Source organism: Stomoxys calcitrans, chromosome 2, assembly GCF_963082655.1.
Source record: "Stomoxys calcitrans chromosome 2, idStoCalc2.1, whole genome shotgun sequence".
NCBI classification, from domain to species: Eukaryota; Metazoa; Arthropoda; class Insecta; order Diptera; family Muscidae; genus Stomoxys; species Stomoxys calcitrans.
This window is the reverse complement of record NC_081553.1, coordinates 235,222,937-235,243,281: the sequence shown is the minus strand read 5'-3', so window position 1 is coordinate 235,243,281 and position 20,345 is coordinate 235,222,937. Positions and strand designations below refer to the sequence as shown.

The 20,345-nt window shown below is 35.8% G+C and overlaps 1 protein-coding gene across 19 annotated transcripts in view; it reads right to left on the bottom strand.

Annotated features, from left to right (window-relative positions):
- The window catches only part of LOC106089563 (tropomyosin-2), a 36,447-nt gene continuing 16,102 nt past the window's right edge, over positions 1-20,345 (bottom strand). For 2 of the 19 annotated variants that reach the window (XM_059363048.1, XM_013255412.2), the window contains 7 exons: positions 19,172-19,305; positions 17,877-17,994; positions 10,903-10,973; positions 9,713-9,788; positions 9,194-9,256; positions 6,187-6,256; positions 930-1,303 (listed from right to left, as the gene is read on the bottom strand). In XM_059363048.1, coding sequence (XP_059219031.1) covers positions 1,218-1,303; positions 6,187-6,256; positions 9,194-9,256; positions 9,713-9,788; positions 10,903-10,973; positions 17,877-17,994; positions 19,172-19,305 — 618 coding nt within the window. In that variant the 3' untranslated portion in view covers positions 930-1,217. Of the gene's footprint in view, positions 797-929; positions 1,304-1,607; positions 2,609-2,955; positions 3,799-4,436; positions 5,717-6,186; positions 6,257-8,558; positions 8,622-9,193; positions 9,257-9,712; positions 9,789-10,105; positions 10,177-10,902; positions 10,974-17,876; positions 17,995-18,835; positions 18,954-19,171; positions 19,306-20,345 lie in introns of those variants that run through there. The other 17 variants (XM_059363050.1, XM_013255427.2, XM_059363051.1 and 14 more) reach the window with 16 other exon arrangements.

Sequence of the window (20,345 nt, the reverse complement as noted above, 5' to 3'; positions counted from 1 at the left end):
TTGCCTTAGTTTCAAACCCGAAAGGTAGAAAAACTAGCTGTTTGGTAGTGTCGTAGAAGATGTTACAGACCGACACGACGATTTTTTTTTTACCATAAGCCACTTTTATTAAACATAGGACCTTAAAAAATATTCTCAAAACATACAATTTGTTATGTTCGGTTTTTCTTTCATTATGAGGTGGTGGTGGTGGTTGTGGTAACAGAAAAACAGGATCCATACAAGAAACATTCCAATGCCAGTTGTCTAGTCCACAACACGTGGAAAATATAATGGGTGAAGTTTAAAAACATAAAATATATATGGTACAGAGAGATGCTTTACATATTATTATATTGGTAGGTGGGCGAAACTTACGATAGGTAGATATACATATGAAATTCATGTGGAATATACTAAAATAGATAATACAAATAAAATGATTAAGCTATTACGGATGAGCATTCTTGTGTCTCTGGCAATGATTCGTTTGTTTTGTTTAAGTTCACAGGCAGATGTCGTTAGTTACAATGGAGTGTTGTCGTTTCCTTGTTTGTTTTTTTTTTTTTTTTTGTTTATTATTAAATATGAAATGTTACTTTTGGGGTTTGTAAATAATTTAGTAAATATGAGTTTTGTTAAATGTCCAATTTGTAGGGCATTAGTATTGTGGCTTCGCGAAACGAAAGTCTGGATATTTCGTTTCCTTCGCTCCAATGTCCAATTAGGCAAGCATGTTGTTAGTAGTTGTTTAATTCGGCATATTCCAGTTCTTGGGCTATGTTTTTGTACTTCTCTTTGCTCTTACTAACTTCCTCTGAAATGAAATTGTTTTTCGTTACTTTACAAGATATTCCGAGAAGAGTAAAGACAAACTAGGAGCAGATATTTTTGATATGCGATTTCATACTTTATTAAGAGTGTAAAAAAATAAAAACAACATTAAAGTATATGTTTTTTATATGTATATAATTGTTGGCTGATAATATAAGTGGTTACATTCCAGGTCAAAAGTACATACATTGTAGCTAGATAAATAAATAACTAAATGGTTGGTGGGTGTTTTGAGTCAAACAACAAAAATCCAAAAGTGCAAATAAAAATACGTAAATAAATACGGGTGGCTTTTCTCCAAGAGTACTCTAAAAACTACATTTCATAGCTGCGCTGCCATTAGAAAGCAGGACACGAAATACGAAGATGGCTTAGAGCATTTCTGCGTCGCAATGCTATTGAATTTATTCCTTGAGGATGAGTTCGACGAAGGCGGTGTCGAGATCGTCTCCAATATCCTTGTATCTTTCCTTCTCCAAGACAAGGTCGTCTATTGATGTTTACAAAATAAAGTAAATTAAAAATATAAAAATGAAAATAGGAAGTAACAAAACATTACAATCAATAACTGAGGAAAGACCCAAGGGTCTTGTAGTTTTGACCAAAAGGAAAAACAAAATTGGAAATAAATAAAAATTCAAATAAAAATTTACCTTATTGAGTTTAAAATTAAAATAAAATAACATCAGCAGTAGCGGCAGCATCTTGGTAAGTTAATCGCAGGATGTGAACCCGATATTTGGGATAATATTGTTTTGTTGTCGCAATCAAAATCATAGCATTCAATTATTGGCACGGGGGTTATTATAAAGCTTATCGTTACATGCATAAAAAAAGCTGACGCGTTTCGTTTGGTTGGCAGTATTGTGTTAGCGACTGTGTCATACGAAAAACTGTATAATTAAACATAAATTTTAAGCTGGTGGAGCTTCGGATGGCGCTGCTTCCGCGGGGGCAGGAGCTGGAGCGGCGTCCGCAGGTGCAGGGGCAGCATCAGCAGCGGGGGCAGGTGTAGCATCTGCAGCAGGAGCGGGTGCAGCGGCACCTTCCGCAGGTGGTGGTGCAGCACCTTCAGCAGGAGCAGCACCTTCCGCAGGTGGTGGTGCAGCACCTTCAGCTGGAGGAGCAGCTGCTCCTTCTGCTGGTGGGGCAGCAGCACCTTCTGCTGGTGGGGCAGCAGCACCGTCGGCTGGTGGGGCAGCAGCACCTTCGGCTGGTGGGGCAGCAGCACCTTCGGCTGGTGGAGCAGCAGCACCTTCGGCTGGTGGGGCAGCAGCTCCTTCGGCTGGTGGAGCAGCACCTTCGGCTGGTGGAGCAACGCCTTCGGCTGGTGCGGCTGGTTCTGAGCCGGGTGGTGGTGGTTCGTAATTCTTGACAAATGGCACTTCGGCACCTTCTGGGGGCAAATCAATGGCATACTCAAATGGTGGTGGTGGTGGAGGTGGTGGGGTTGGCTCCTTCGGCGGTGGAGGTGCAGCAGCTGCGGCAGCTCCTTCGGCTCCGGGAGGAGTACCGGCAGCGGCACCTTCAACCTTAGGTGAACCTCCTTCACCACCCTCTGCTCCTTCAGCGGCAGCTGCAGCTTCAGCAGCGGCAGCAGCTGCGGCTTCTGCTTCTGCCTTCGCTGCTTCAGCGGCAGCAATTTCTTCGGGTGTTGGCGTTGGTATTTTAGGTGTAGGTGGCTTGGGATTGCGCGGTGTATAGAATGGTTCTAAGCCTGGAATTAAATCCATGAAGGCCAAATCCAAGCTATCTCCAATCAAACAATAACGTTCCTTCTCAACAATGTACTCATCTGTTTATTTTTAGTGTGCAATTTTTTTTTTTTTTTTTTTGAAATGAATAGACGATGGTGAACAGTGGCATAAAAGTAGAGCAGATAGAAGATGAAGTAAAGAAAGAAGCGTGAGAAAGAGTGCTTAATAATAAAACATGGAAAGAGAAGATTAGCTTATGGTTCTAGCAAATAGAAACATGAACCGGGAGATAAAGAGGTTGGGATATGGAACAAAGAGACTATTTTGAAAGAACATAGGGGAAGCAAGGAGAAGACGTCCATATGTACACCAGGGTTACAATGATGAAATACGTTGAAAAGTGTTTAGTCACTTCACAATATAAAGGAATCTTAGTTCGACTTAGTTGTTTGTTGATATCCTTTTCGTTTTATTTCCATATTTGCTGGGGGTTTTTTTTTGCAATGGCTCAACATAGTTAAAGTATCAGTTTAAGCAGGTGGGGCATCGGTAGCAGCAGCGGGAGCGGGAGTAGCTTCAGCAGGTGGTGGTGGTGCAGCACCTTCTGTGGCTGGTGGAGGGGGGGCAGCTCCTTCAGCGGCAGGTGGTGGTGCAGCACCATCGGCGGCAGGTGGGGCAGCAGCACCCTCAGCAGGGGGAGCAGCTCCTTCAGCGGCTGGTGGTGGTGGTGCAGCACCATCAGCTGGAGGAGCAGCCCCTTCAGCTGGAGGAGCAGCAACTCCGTCGGCGGCCGGGGCGGCACCATCTGCTGGTGCAGGGGCTCCTTCTGCTGGTGCACCCTCAACCGGTGGAGGGGGTTCAGCACCGGCTTCATAGTTCTTAACATATGGTACTTCTGCACCCTCTGGTGGCAAATCAATTGCATATTCGAATGGTGGTGGTGGCGGTGGAGTAGGCACTCTAACAGGCTCAGCGGGAACCGCTTCTGCTGCGGCTTGCCCTTCAGCGGCAGCACCTTCGGCGGGAGCGCCCTCAGTCTTTTCACCATCAGCAGTAGCAGCAGCGGCGCCTTCAGCTTCGGCCGCCGCAGCTGCTTCAGCGGCTGCCGCAGCTTCCTTGGCCGCCTCTGCAGCAGCAATTTCTTCGGGAGTGGGAGTGGGCAGTTTAGGTGTTGGCGGCTTGGGATGGCGATCATTGTATGCTGGTGGCATGCCCATTAAATCTACAAACGTTTGATCCAAAGAATCTCCGATAATTGCATAGTGCTCTTTTTCACAGATAATCTCATCTGTCGCCATATTCGGTTTGTTCGTTTATTCATTCGTTGATTGTGACAATATTTGACGATTAATGCATTCACAAAGAGGGTGGTGGTTTTTGGTAGGTTGGTGGTGAAGGTGGTGTGGCAATTCGTTTTATTCAAGGATTGGGTCGCGCACATTATTTTAAAAGATATTTGGTTTATATTTTTAGTTAGCGTAAGAGTTAGCATATTTTAGTGGCGTAGCGGAGGTGGTAAAAAGAAGGCAAAAGTAAGTTTTTTGTTTTGTTTTTTTTAAGTAAAGAGAAAACAATAAAATTTTATTAATTTTTAAGTCAGAAACTAGGAGATTAAAGTATAAAAAATTATTCATCGGCTATGAGGAGTTGAGTGGACGTGGCAATTGGCACATTATTCGACGGGGTAAGGAAGAGCATGGTACATGAGACGATAGGTATATCAATTTACACACATCTAAGTGTTTTACAAAGACAACAACGTCGACGACGATGACGACGACGACAACGACTAGGACGAGGACTTTCCATCGCGTTTACAAAGAAAAGTATTTAATATTGAGTGGTGAGTGGTGAGTAGGGGGGTTTCGTGTTGCCTTATCAAAATATTCCATGACAAACACCTTGTCAAATAATAAGTAGATTGAGTAGTTTGGGAAACAAACACGTTGTACGCCGTTTGTGCAATTTGCAGCGGAATTTGTTTGTTTTTAATGTTTTATTATTATTATTATTATTATTATTTTTTTGTAATAATAGTAGTAAATAATATAAATAATTAAAAAATGATTTGTAAATAATGGAAATACACTATATATTGTCGTATTGTTTTTATGAAGTTGGGCAAAATAATTTCTATTTTCATTCTTCAGAATCATATTTTAAAAAGAAATACATTAATAAAGAAGAAAATATTATACGCATGTATATAGACAATTTTGTGTGGTGTGTTTAACTATTATAAACCAATGTGATTTGTGTGTCTACGTGTCTGTGTGTGCGGATATGGGTGTGTGTTTGTTGGTTTTTCTCTTCTCATTTGAGAATAATTCTCTTAATAGGAATGCTTGCTAAGTTCGGCATAGTTAAACAATTATTATAATTCTCTCAATTGGAGCTTTTCAAAGAATTTTGTAGAAAAATTTTGATTTTGTTTTTGTTTTTTAATAATGGAAAAAAACTTAAAATATTACACAATCGAATATAAAAAACGTAGTGGTTTTTACAACATTAAAATTATTAATACAGAAAATACATACAATTTTAGGCGAAATGAAATCAGAAAGTAGGAGCGCAGGGGAGAACTTTCAAAAATTGAAAGGTTATCCCAGATAAAACGTGTTATTTTACTGGCAAATATAGAGAAAGTTAGGGCGGGGATGGAAGGGAGTTTAGGGATCTGGAATGTTTTCTACGTCTTTCTGTCTTAAAATTATACAGTTATTATAAGAGTATGAAAGGAATGTTAGGGGAGGTCTTATTTCTTTTTTAAAAAGAGAATGTGTGGTGGAACGCCAAATAAGTTAAATGTGTGTAAATTGCAAGTCTAAGTCGTTTGAGTTATGCGATGCAAAGAACAACATTTTCTTCAGTTTTTTTCATCGATCGAACTAATTATGTTCTCCTTAAATTACGCTGCTCATTGGCTGGAAGGGGGACACATGCCCGCTCTTTCGTACATAGTGGACTTATTTGATTTCGGTTTTATTTGTTTTCCTTTCTTTTGTTTCAATTGCTCGCAACACGCCTACGAATCAAATAAATCCTTAGGCTAGTATGGTAGTGTTTTTGCTGTTTTTGTTTGTCTGTTGTAATGAATATTTAAAAATTATAGTTTTTGATGTTTTACATATTCTGAATGTCATGCAGGGTGGCCTCCATTTCTTCTTGTAGCAGTTTATTTTTTCCCCGTTCGTTCATCAAGTCATCTGAAGACGTATTTCATAATCATGTCAACATATATTATTTTAGCACAATGACACGAAACACAACACGCGGAGTATTTGGCAGTTTTTTTTTTTGTTTGTTTTTAATTTTAGTAAACATATCAAAACAACATTTGGCAGGCAGGCAAATAAAGAAATAAGCGTAACATAAAAGTATAAAACAAAAAAGAAAATAAATTAATAAAACAAAAAACAAAATACAAAAATTAAAAAACATAAATGGAAGGTAATTCAAACACAGCCTAGTTTGGGTTTCACTCGACGCCGAAAATTATAGAATCTTTGCTCATTGTATGCATTGTGTGGCGGATGGCAATAGGTAAGAAGTCTACTTGCCTTTCTGGGTGAAACCAAACCTGGGCTTGTCTATTTATCAAAAAAGTTTACTACACTCGATCATTTCGAATTGTATTCTTTATGTATATTTATTTATGGTTCGGTTCTGCACTTACCTTCGAGCCTGTCGACTTCCTTTTGCAACTTTTGAACGGAACGTTCGGCGAATTCAGCGCGAGCTTCAGCCTATACATAAACAAAATTGGATTTTAGTACATTATGGCATTTGTGTCGTCGAGGTAGCAAGCAAACAAAGACAATACTTCTTGACAAAGCGCCCAATGTTCGCTCTGAACTTTTTGCTATTGGTTATATCTTTGTAATAAATACAATTTTAGGAATAATAAAGGAACTGCTCTTAAAGGCAATGTAATAGAGTTGATTTTTCAACATTGGGGCTACTATTAGCATCGTTCAGAAAGTTCAATCATTTTCATAAAAAGATTGTTGATATTGTCTTTGTTATCATGCCTCATTATTAAGTAATTAAAAAAATAACAAGCTTCCCAAAAAAAAAATCTTTTTCTATACAAACATTCTACCAAAAACCAGATTTAAAATATACAAGAGCATTTTTTTTGTGGATTCGGTTGTTAAAAGATTTTCTAATAGAATTCTAAGAAAAACATGTAACTCTCTTGTAGTCTGTTATAAATTAGCAGCACAGTGATTTTAGCTGTTGAGTGGGTGTAGGAGGTTTGGTTTCTTTTTGGAATTTGGAACAAGACAAAAATAGAATTTAACGAAAATAAAAAGCATGCAAAAATCTGAAATAGAACTTACTAAAATAGGTGTACTTAAAAAAAGAATTTATCGTTTGTTAGAGCACAGCGATTTTTCTTTTTGTGATCTTGTACATATCTACTACCATATTTGCTTAACAGTTTGCAACTGCTGGTTCTTGTTATTAAATGGGCTAAAGCATATTCTTCTTCATATGTAAATAAATGTAGTATGTTTGGTCAACATTGTGATCACAAAAATTAAAAATTTTTTCAATTTTATTTCTTAGAAATTAATAAAATTTTTTTGCGGCCAGAAAAATTTCGCAAATGCTACGATTTTTGTGAACAGAGTAGTAGTTGATTAATTGCAGCAACAATTACCGATCGTAACGGAATGCGAAAATAAGTTTGTCACACAAGAAGTAATGAGTAGAAGACAAGAAGATATAAATGCAGGGTAGGTGGTTATACTTTACTATTGGTTCTTCATTAGATATTAATCTATAGAGCATTGGTGTGGTTCCTATGAAATAAATTTGATTAATATTTCTTGCTACTTTCAAGCAAAAAGATACACATTCTTGCCTTTAGCTTAAATTACAAAAAAAAAAACAGAAAACAAAAGAAGACTTACAGTCTCTACAATATTTTTGAGATTTTTGATTTCCTTTTCAATAAGACTTTGAGTTTGGCGTGCCTAAGAAAAACATGAGTATTCAAAATCTTTAAAGAAACAATATTTTCGGATTAAAAGGATTTCTTTCAATAACGTCAACATATTTTCATCTTTGTATTAACAGTTTAGAATGAATCTAGTTTCTACTTTTTATGATTTTTTTTGTTTCTTTTATTTTTGTTGTTGTTAAGAATGCATACATTTGTTCATTCAATTAATTTTTTTTTTGTTTGCAATCAATGCACAAAAGGTTGTTTTCAATTTTATATGCAAAAAGTGTACTACATGTGTATGTTAAGTTCCATTTCCATCACTATTTAATCCAAAAAATAAGTTTTTTTCTCGTTTCGCTGTTTTTTTTTGAATACTCGTGTTTCTTTGACATGTTCTTTTGTTGCCAGCAATGAAATGATCGAAAAAAGAAAATATCAAATACAAAGTGCGTGCGTACTCCATCACACAGGAGTTGGAGTTGTTCTTCCAAATGCTTTTTATGTACATTTTTAAATAGTAAAATTGAGAATAACAATTTGTGCAATTTAATATTTTCTTTTAGTCACTGCATAAGGGTGATGATGGGATATGGTAGGAAGTTTTAGCTTAGTTGCGGCCCAGCGAAAACAATTTTTGGTCTATTTGAAAAAAAAACATAAGTATAATAAAAATGATCAAGCATCTTGAATAGTTAAGTCTATCTTGAATATAAGCACGCCTGTAGTGAAGTTAATTGCGTAAGTGGCTAAGTTCTTGGAGGTTCCAATACTATCAGAGGCTTTGCGGTATCACTTTGGACTACAATTTTCCAAGTCAGATTGTAGACTGCCAAAGTATTCATGAAATTTACTCCAGAAGGCTAAGTAAGACGTGTTCTCTTCCTCTCTATCAGAGGCTTTGTTTTGTCACTTTGGAACAACTTGTCTGATATCATATTGTAGACTGCCTCCTGAAGGCTAAGGCAAGGTGATGAAATAATCTATTTGTTTGCACCCCAAAAACCCCCAATAGCCCAAGCTTGTATGGTCTCTTTGAAAATTTCAATTTCATTTTATAACAACCCATCACCTTGTGTAGCAATTGTTCATATTACCTCTTTTAATTGATGATCCAAAAGTCTGAGTTGTGTTTCTAAAGTTTCTTCTTTGTGTGTGGCCTTTTTGGTTGGTTGTTGCAATGTCATACCATTTTCATCATTTTTGGATTAGGTTTAGTGCGACCGAAGGTATCGATTTCGGGTTTTGCGGGAATTAATATCAAATTAGCATGCGATAACATTATTTGGTATTAGAAGCGGTGCAAAAAAAATTCGCAGTTAATAAAACAAACAAAAAACATCAAGCAGCAATCAACATATGAAAAAAAGAAATTTAAAAATTATTACTTAAAAAAAAATTTGAAAAAACAAAAATTAAATAAATAATAAAAATATTCATATATACATACAAATACATAACGAAATTAGCCAACAACAATAAAACACACAGAGTCGATGCTAGAACATTTAAACCAAACCCCTAGACTTTGAGACCAATTTATAAAATTGGTCCTAACATTGTGATTCGGTATTGCAAAAACGACCTTCTTGGACATTTCTGGGAAGTGTAGTTATTTTTTTTAACGAATTTTGCATCAAATCGTATTTTCTTCCTTTTTGTCTTTAGTTTGAAAGAAAATAGATTTGCTATCCTTAAATTGTATTAATATCATTTTTTTGTTTGTAAGTACCTCCTTGAGACGGGTGTTCAAGGTCTTGATTTGGTTCTTGTATTCTTCCTCACGTTGGTTAGCCTATTTATTGTTGTTGTTGTAGTAGTAGTTTTGTTTATGTAGTAGAACAGCAATGTATGGAGGATGTTTGTTTTTGTTTTTTTTTTGTTCAATTAATATTCGGCAACATTGCATTGACATATTAATGTGAATGTTGTATTAAAGGAATATGGTTGGTGTGGGGGTTTTGTAATATAGTACAAAAGGTGTTGTTGTTGTAACAACAGAGAGGGCAAAGAGATATGAAGATTTGTTTTTATTTTCGTATAAAAATATATAATAAATGAGATATATTAGATAAATTGTTTTCAAATCGTTTAAAATACAATCCAAATAACAGAAAAAATCTGCTACATATTAGGCAAGGGTGTTTTGGCATACCATTGCCCATCATGAGATAGCCGACATTTTATGCAATTTAAGATTGGACATTAACGGAGCTACAATTTTTCATAATACTATATAAAGAATACTGACCTTTTCTTCGGATACTTCAAGGGATTTCAAGTTATTACCAACGACGCGGAGTTCTTCTTCAAGTTCAACAATTTTGCTGCGAAATTTAGAGAGAAAAATTAATAAGTTTCAATTGGAGGTATTAGATGGCCAACCATACCCATTGGGTCATATAAGTGTATTTCAGTGTAAAGGTCATATATACATGCCCGTTTTTCATTAGTGTAATCATTGTCAGTATAAAGCGACCGACAAGTGAACTTGGTAGTGACCTTTACACCTCACTATTATGTCCCAGTTGCAGGTAGTGGCCTTTCAGTGTAATAATAAACAAACATAAAGGCCAATAAATAAATTAATTAATATAATTGTGAATTAACAAAAAAAAAAAAAGAACAAATGCGATTTACAAACCTTTCGGCAAGCTCAACCTTTTCCTCAGAACGTTCCAGGTCTTGTTCCATGAGGACTAGTTTACGGGCCACCTTGTTTTGGTTAGGTTAAAAAGAACATAAAGGCACAATAACGAGCGATCGAGCGTGTGAGCATTCCATCCAAAAATGGCAACATAAATGTTTAATTTTTTGGAAGGTTAGAGTTTGTGGCAGGAATTAGCGTTAAAATTAGCAGCACATCGGGGTTTGATTTGGTAAAGCATTCAAAAGATAAAAAATACATTAATAACAATGTCTAAGACAAGGACATATCAGAACGTCCGACACTGGTCAATTTGTACAACAATTTTTGTTTGCTAAAAAATGTGAAATGTATGATCTGAAATTCATTTTATTTTGACCATTGCGATTGAATGAATTGAAGAATAGCAACACAGACACACACATACATATCTACAAAAAGACATACATATGTACATAGTGTAGTTAGGACAATCATGCTTGCTTGGTGTGTTTTTGTAACAACACTGTTACTCTTACTATTTATTATTCACATTTTTCATGAAACAAAATTTGTTTGCATAACAACTAGCTAGCTAAAATTTCTTTTTTTTTTTCTTTTTCTTTAAATGTACATTGAAATATACATCGTTGTCAGCATCAACAACAAGTCTGCACTTTGAGGTTAGGTATTATTGGTGTTAAGAGTATTTAACGCAATATATGCATATGTATAGGAAACATTTGTCAGGCTTAAGATAAAATACAACAAAACAAAACATAATAATTGTGATATTGCTGCTTATGAAAACATACTTTTCTCCTTGTTCGGCACGTTCTTCAGCACGCTCCAAATCAGCTTCAACCATGGCCAATTTACGGGCAACCTTTATGTTGTTGTGTACATTTAAAAAATATTGAAATTTTTTGTTCACAAAACCATTTTAAGTGGGAAAGTGGGACGGGAGAAATCAAAATAAAAACATAGATGAGTTTACAAATTGTTTTCAGGTGTATGTATGTGTACTTCGGTCACACGAAACATAAGAACGTAAAGCCAGCTTGTATTGCCGCAAAAATCGGGAGGTGACATTCAGCATTGCAGCAGCAGCGCGGCTGCAATATTGTTAGGCAAGTGGGCGGGCGTTGGGCATTAACTGGTTAGCAATAGCATTATTATTGGGCAAATGTGCATTTGTTTCGGCTTCTTTGCTGCACGCAGATCAACAAGAACATTTTGTCGAAACAAAGCTAAAAACACATACATACTAAATACATACAGCTTGTCTCAACCATACAATAGAAAAAGGGAGACGCAGAAAGAAAACTTGTGCATAATTAACATAAATATATGTAAATGTACATACATCCAAATTTATTACTGGTAGTGAGAATATAGTAATTAAGTAGTTTCCACAATCAATTTAATATATATGTATACACTGATATTTTTCTATAGGAGCACTGCGATATTTGGTTTATTATCTTTTCATTTGTTAAAGACTAAATTGTTCTTAGTATTCACGCATAGTTTTATAAGATTTGTGTGTAATGATTTCGGTATATCTTAAAGAGAGTGCATGTAATATAAAAGGTTTGAAGGTTATAGTTGCAAAATTCGGAGCAAACGATTATGTTTAAATTAGCCATAAAATTTGCCATATATGAGAAAACTAAAATCTCGCCGTATTTGCCAAATAACAAATGGCAAAATTTCGATTTTGCATAAAAATCCGGACTCAATCTCAAATACTGTCGATTTTCTTCACAATTCCTTTATTTTCTGGACTATGGCTAATCAAATGTTCTGAAACATCCAATTCTAATTTACAAAAATTACATTAGCATGTCTGATATATTTCTAATTAATTTTTAATTCAAGCAAAATTCAATCTGCTTGGAGATATAGTACTTAACTTCAGTTAACGGACGCCACCGTAGGGGAGAGGTTAGAATGTCCACCTATGAGGCTGAACGCCTGGTTTCGAATCGTGGCAGGACCATCCGAAAATTTTTCAACGGTGGCTATCCCCTCCTAATTCTGGCGACATTTGTGAGGTACTTTGCCATGTAAAAACTTCTCCCCAAAGAGGTGTCGTTCTGCGGCACGCCATTCGGACTCGGCTATAAAAAGGAGGTCCCTTATCATTGAGCTTAAATTGAATCGGACAGCACTCATTGATTTGTGAGAAGTTTGCCCTAGGTCCTTAATGGAATGTTCATGGGCAAATTTGTTTTTGCAACTTCGGTTAACTTCATCTAATGATTTTGTTATTGGGTCTGCAGATCTCTCTAAATGAAATTCTGTTAAGACTTTTAAAGAGTGGTCCACGAAAGTTTGCGTAAACGCTAGATAAGTCACCCGATAGAAATCATTTGGGACGTTTATTTGAGTTAAATCACTAGTATTGAATCGTGTTGTCCAACTTTGTTGGTTTACGCCTTGATTCGAATCGTGTTGTTATACCCTCACTAATGTGTGCGATAATTGTGATTGGAGGCCTCACTTAGAATATACAATGGTAACTCTCAGTGGCACGCCGACAACAATCGGCCATAAAACAGGAGACGCCTTATTATTGGACTGAATCGGACAGCTTCCATATGAGAAGTGGTTTCTGACCTCTGCGACGTCTACAGATAAAACTTTATTTTGAAAAGTACAGCTCGCAGAAATTAATATTAAGTTCGTTCAAACTAAGGGCCTTCAGTAGATCACCCAAATTTTATTTTAAAAAAATCGGAAATCTTTGTGCCTAGAAGACAAGCTGTTCTGTGTGCAATCCCATGGCAGCCGGTTGTACGTACCGGATTGACTCGACGGAGTCCTTCACCGGCAAGGGCTGCCGCATCAGTGCACAACAAACTGCTACAACAACAGCAAAATTTTAAGCTTGCCCAACGGAATCATGGCAACGCCAAAGCAATGTCGTCAAATGCTCCCTTGAGGTTTCGACTAGAATTTGTTCACTTGTTGGGCCACTGATTCACCAAATGTATGCCACCGACAAGCTAGACAAACGGCGTTACGTCTGTCCGTCTGTTGGACTCTCATGAGGCAAAACAAAAACACATGTGATTTAGTTTGCCTTGCGTTGTGTAGAATGTAAGACGTTTTTTAGTAAAGCATTTATGAAAATTAATCAGACAATTTTTCGTTATTAAAATTCCTTATTTTGTATTTAACAACAAAACAAACAAAAAAAAAATTTAAAACACTATGACTGGCAAGGTGGATTGCGATTTCTGATACGCCATGTATCTTCATCAACACCTTTTCCCGGCACGGTATAGCTGTGAGCACCACACAAGCTGGAACATTGAGATCCGATCTGTGTGGTGTTCATTGATGTCACGAGAAGCTAAGCGTCCGCAGGCAGCGAATAGTGAAATGCTCCGTGGCGACCGGTGCTTTGGATCGGAACGAGCTTGTTGACGAGGATCTGCTACCTCCACATAAAAATGTGGCTACAACAACATCGTAATAGGAAGTAATAGAACACATTCCAAAATACATTGTTAACTAATGTATTCTATTAAACAATTTAAATAATGCTTTCTTTGAACATGTAAACAGAATGTATTCCTAGGACCACTCCCTTGTTAGGAATAACATATTCTGGAATCAATAAGCTATAGAAGCTATCGAGTACCCATGTCATATTGATTACATTTCCTAAGGACAAACAAGGCCAATTACTTGAAAGCGAATGTGGACCTGTATACAGTTTGCTATGCAAACTAAGTACAGGTCCAGGCGCGATATAACATCATTTAAAATTTTGGCACAAGTTGGAGAGAATCGGCTGCATATGTATGGGCATATGATTATATACATCGCACGACATATAACAACAAATTAATGCAAGAAAGATGATATTTATTTCAACTTTTTCAGAAAGGAAAATCGACAATTCATAAAGCTACTTTTGTGATAGAAACTCCTATCCATTGTGTAGACACGTAAGCATTATAAAAAATCTAAATAAAAAAGGCCAAATAAGCCAAAAGTGTTTGTCTATACTAGAGTCTATATCGCAAAACTTAATGGAGCCTTTAAATATTTTTATTTGACAGTTCTATAAAGGAAATCTGTCTAATAATAAATCTATTTCAAATTTACGTTAGGTTTTGTAAATACCGGCGTATATATGTAAATGACACATTGTTTATTAAAATTCCAGGGCTACCAAATAACAATTTGCGTTCGAAGGCACGGTTCGTATGCCGTTAAATTGATCTTCCTTTAGTAACATTGGGGACATTTGTATTTGAGAAACATTCATCAACGTAATAGAAGTTTCCTTTCATATCTTTGTAGATACCCAAAAGTAGGGTTGCGGAGTAGAGTTTTTGAGCCCGGAATCGAAGTCGCAGTCAGATTATTGGGCCGGAGTTGAGAACACTTACCCGTTTAATAATCCCACCACTAGGACAGTTCTCCTTAGCCCTGACCACAAGTTAGGTAAGCTAAGGTAATCTTTAGAACGACTCACTTGGACAAATTTAGTCCATTGTAATGCCACAGAAGCGTCCGATCATATCCTCTTATGAGAATCGAACTCACGATTCCCACACTGGTAATCCAAGCACGTTACCAACTTGGCGACCGGGGTGCTCATCCCAATAAGTTAGTAGGAAATGGCTTTTTGTATTGTCTGTTTACCGGTCTTTGGTGATGTAAGATCCATATGCATTTAAATACATTTTTTACATTTGCCTGCGAAAAATTAATTAAAACTAGAGTCCCTTTTTAGTATTTTGTAATGTCAATGATTCATAGAATTGATATTACGAATATTGACTTTTTTCTTGTATTTCCTGAGTAATACTCAAATATTTATGCTACGCCGATTTTGTCTGGAATAACAATCAAATGTGATCAAGAGACTTCCAAGATTACAATAAAATCTAAGAAATCACAAAGTTATTAAGTTTAGGATTTGCGATCGCGACTTACATCGTAATCAACAAATTGCTCCCATATCAAACATTGCCGAACGATTAAACAACGTTCAGGTCAATGATAAAAAACATTCGGTTTAAAGCTCAAATCAAAATTTGAGCAAGCGATTTGTTAGCAAATGGTTAAAATATGCTAAGGCAACTGCTGTACATATGTAAGAATGACCGAGTTTGTGGACCGGTTAGATCATTCGTGAGTATTTAGCTTCCTCTTTAAAGCCTCTTTCTCCTTTAGATTGAAATTTCAACTTAAAAGCAATTTTTTAGTACACCTATTTCGTTGGCAAGTAGTCTTTTCTAGTAGCTGAACTGAAGTTGATGTGCATCGACTGTTAGCTGTTTACGGAACCAGCATATCGATCAAAAAATGGCTTAACTTCAAGCTGATAAAAAAATGCAATCAAACAGCTTAAGTGCATAATATTGTTCTATTTTATTGTTCCTAAAATTGACAAAGTGTTTTGATTATGTAATTGAATACTACATCGAGATGCCTTCTTTGCGTTGCCTTTTATACTAAACTGGGCTAATTTTTCATTCAATTGAAAAATATTTACGAAAAAACAAACTCCTAGAAATTCACATTGCCTGAGACTCGGAGCATAGAATTTGACAAGTTTACTCACTCGGTCATCGAAAAGAGGCAAGCGCTCTTGCGTCCACAAGTCTAGGTAGGTAGGTCCCCCTTTGTGATTTAAATGCAATATACTTTAAATCGTAGGCCATTTATGTAGTGTTCACAACGTTTTCATTAAGTTAGCCGCGGAAAACCCATTTTTTACATTATTTAACACCTTAATGCAAAACACAACAAAGGGAAATTCGTTAAAAGAAATCTTAATAAGCATGCAAATATCATGTCTTAATAACTGACTGAGGGGGGGGGCGACAAAAAGTGAATCATAGTCTTCAACAAGCGATTGTTACCCATATCCAACACACGTCTATACTAAAAGTATCTGCACAAAAAGCATTGCTTAATTTCGCCTCTCCATTAAACTGTCCATGAATGGCTTGTGGTCAGCCAGCAGTAAGACATATGCGATGATTATGATATGAAGTATTTGAGTTTGGTTTGTTAAACTTGATAAGAAAAAAAACAAACAAACAAGCATTTGTCATTGAAAACATACTTCAACACGTATCATCATCGAAAGCAGGAAAAAGGAATGCATGAATCATTTAAAAGTGTAAAAATTTTCATATTCAAAATATAAAAATATAAGTAAAACAAGTCCAAATTAAATTTGTTGCATAACTCTTGCTATTCAATTGAATTTTGCCCTCTTTTAACGACGACTCATGGTAAGTGGTGAGTCAGAAGGGGGACAACAAATCATTTATTCTTCGAAAAATTGTTATCATCTTTAAACAAAAGCAAAAAAAAAAAACGATACTATAATATCTAGCACACAACTGTTTATGCTTGTGTTTTAAATGGTGAACCATAAAAAACAGTTTAAAATAAATTTCCTTGTTAAAAATAAAGTAACCAAAGTTCTAACTATTCCCTAGATCATAATACGTTGCATTATGTCTGATTAGTATATATGTATGAGGTACTTTGGCGGACGCCAATTTCGATGGTACATCTATAGAAATCGCTTTGTGACCTTTTTTCAAACCATTACAATAATGCTCCCTTATCGTGGAATACTAAGAATAATTATTGCTTTTTCCGAATGACTTGCTCTCTCTCTCTCTCTCTGGGTTTCTCTTTTTGGTGCTCCAAAGAAAAATAACAATTTCTTTTTATTTTTGCCTTTTTTATATGAAGATCATAATCAAATCTTTATTACTCTTTTTACAATATCACTTATTTTGATTTATAAAAAAAATAATTGAAATTATATAAGTAAAGCAAAAAATATTTTTGTATGCTGGTTGGTAGGTATGTAGGTAGGTAGGTGGTAAGTAATAAATATTGTATGTATGTATATATAGATAGATTGGTATATAGAGAAGACAAAAATAAGAAATTAAATAAAATTAATAAAAATGACTTGACTCGACCAAATAAATACAAGACCAATAAAAGTTGAAATAATTTATGATAATTACTTATGAAAGTACATTTAATTAGTTTTGAGACAAAGCATGTTGTTTTAAATGGATTAACAACATTTTTCAATTATTCAATTTATCCAATCCAATGTATCCAATTTAAGGCATAAACTACTAAATTTTACAATATTCACTTTCATAATAACAATGAAAGATGTAGTGTGTATGTATGTATAAAATGCTCCATACATATGCAAAGTTTTAAGTTTTTTTCTTTTACAATTTTTTGTTTTTCTCTTTTTCTGTTTTTATTTAAGCTGCACAAGTTTTCATACAAATATGTTAATTATTTAATTTTGTTCAATAATAAGAACAACCAACTCCTTGCGCCCAACAATTTTGCAGCAATGCAATCATTCCATAATAAAATTAAAGAATGTTTAAATAAATATTTAAACAAGCATGGACGAAAAATCTCTACGATTTCTAAAAAGCTATGCACAGTCGATAAGCTTTCTTGGATTGAGCTTCATGATTTTAGACAGAGGTGGTTCTTCCACATTCTCTCCGTTCGATCTTCTATGTAAAGTTAGGTTAAGTCACGCAAATATGTGAATGCTGCTAATATTGAACAAATGAATGAATAATCAAGTCTTTTGTAATGCATCCGGAGTTGGTTGGCAATTATCAACAATAGGTTCTTGATGGGTATTATTAGTAATATTGGTTGCATCATTGGTAGTAGTAGTAGTAGTGGTGGTTGAAGATGAACAACTAGCATCGGCATTATATAAAGTATTGAAATTGGTTTTTATTTGCACCTCATCGTATTTCTTGTCAGCCTCCTCAGCAAGGAAACGAGCTTCCTTCAATTGATTCTCAAGAGCGTCCATGCGTTCTTCATCGGCAAGGGCGCGATTCTCAAGGATCTTACGAGCACTGGTGAGTGGTTCGTTATTACGTTGCAGATAGAAGACATCCAAGATTATAAAGTGAAGTATATTGCAATTATATGGAACCAGATTCGTTCGTTACGGATGATGGTATATTCATCGACCACATTTTACACATAGTGACGTTTGTGGTAGTGGTGGTAGTAGTAAGACAAAAAGTGCCGTTGAACCACAAAATCACATATAATACAATAAAGACACACGCACGGGGAACACAAGTGACAGAAGTGTTGTTATATTTTTTGCCAAGGTGCCGTAGACAATATTGGTAGTTGAAGGTTTAAATCCAAAATGTAGTTGGTTGATTTTTAGGTGGGAAATAAGAAAAATTCATAAATTTACTTAAACTGTAAAAAGCTGTTGCATTTTTAAAGCCACATTTCAGAGTGCGAGCCTTCAAAAGGATGTCTTTAAAAATGCAGTACAATCTGCCTAAGCGACATGGTAATTTCATCTCATATCAGTGTCTTATAACTAATTCTACTAGACTAAAATAAAATAAATTCATGCATATGCATAATAACATTTAGTACATTCCTTAAAGCTACTTTAATTTTATGGTAATCCTATGATAAAAATAACAACTTGTGAATTTAATGTTCATTCAGTGAGATTACAAGTTTAATTTCGTTCAATACTTATGTCTAATAAAATCTCTTTAATTTCAACCAATAATATTGGAGCTGAAATCAGATTCTTTTTTTATACAATTTACCTTTGTAGAGAGCATTACCCGGAGATATCCTAACCTCAAAACAGAAAAGGAAATGAAAAAAATCCTGATAACCCTAAAACCCTAACACAGAGATATGGACGGAGTTTGTTACCTCTTCATATTTCTTGTCCGCTTCTTCAGCAATTAATTTAGCTTGTGCTAACTGGGCTTCCAAAACGGCTACTCTGTCATCTTCCATGTTTGTACGATTCTCAAGAGCCTTTCGTATCCTAATAGTTCAGACAATAAGACTGTTTAATATAATACTTCTCTTGAGGAGAGAAAAAAAGGCGGCGAACCCATGAGGACAAACCCTTCACCATGAAAATAACTTAACAACTACCTTAGAGGTTCTTGGATTTGAAAAATTATTGATACATAAGTTTGCAAGTTAAAAAATATAAAAACAATTTTCAACACAGTTCGCATTGAAAATAGGAATACTAACCGTTCACTTTCATCAGCAGCTTGGGAAGCCTCAGAGAGCTTAGCTGTGGCGGAGCCCAAACGTTCTTCGGAACGTTCCAAGTCTTCTTCGAGCAATTGGATGCGACGGTTCAAAGCAGCAACTTCAGATTCAGCCTAAAATTCAAGCGTTTCAGGAAAAAATAATTTATAGGTTTATGTATTTTATTTAAAGCTAGACTTATAATTAAACTTAGAATACATAGAACACCTAAAATATATAACTCAAAGATATGCTCCAAAAATTCCCCAGCCCTAACAAAGCAAACTATTTTCCCTAGGGAGCCCAATGTGAAATGAGCCCAATGGAGAAGCCCTACAGGTAAATGCTCTCTAAAAACGTATACAGGTACATATGCCGTTATGTATGTGTTTGTGTCCTTGTTGTTTACATTTAATGGCACTCCTGCTTCGTCCTCCAGTTTGGTCTTCTTTCTTCTGCTAGTCATGTAAACTGTAAAGAAATTGCTAAGGAATACTAAGCTTTTCACATCCACTTTGAAGTATGCAAACATTATCTCTTCCACATAGTTGCCAGTAAGGCATGGCAAATATTAATTGTTATTCAATTACATTAGTTTTGTTTGAACAGCATGATCTATACCCGCATTATAGAAATACCCATATCGATCCACCAGTTCAATCCTTCTTGGATTTGCTTCAACTTTTCATTGTTTGGCACGTTCTAAGTATGAGGCCTATTTTAGCGCTAGCAGAAAATTGCGTCATCGTTATAACTAGCATAAGTATCTGTGTGTTGTTTGTGTACATGGAGATAGCGGCTATAAACAACGTTCGTACATACACAGAATGAATTTTTTTGAAACAGCTCATAGCGCAGCCGACCGGCCAGCAGAAGGGAGCAAACGAAGTGTTCGGTCACCACATCTACTACATACTCAAAACAACGCGTTGCCATGGGGCGAATTTTTTGGGACTTTACAGTTGTGTTCGACCGTGAGCAATCACAAAAGAAATGCCTGAACAAATCAAATGAGCTTTTTCTACTTTTTCATTTGATCCATACAACGATGGATGACGACGTCATGTGCTCATTTGTGGTTACACGAAAGAATTGCTTGTTCCCATCCACACACAGCACTAAAAATGACAAGAGCCCACTGCCTTTATGGAAATCCAATATTATCAATCGCAAG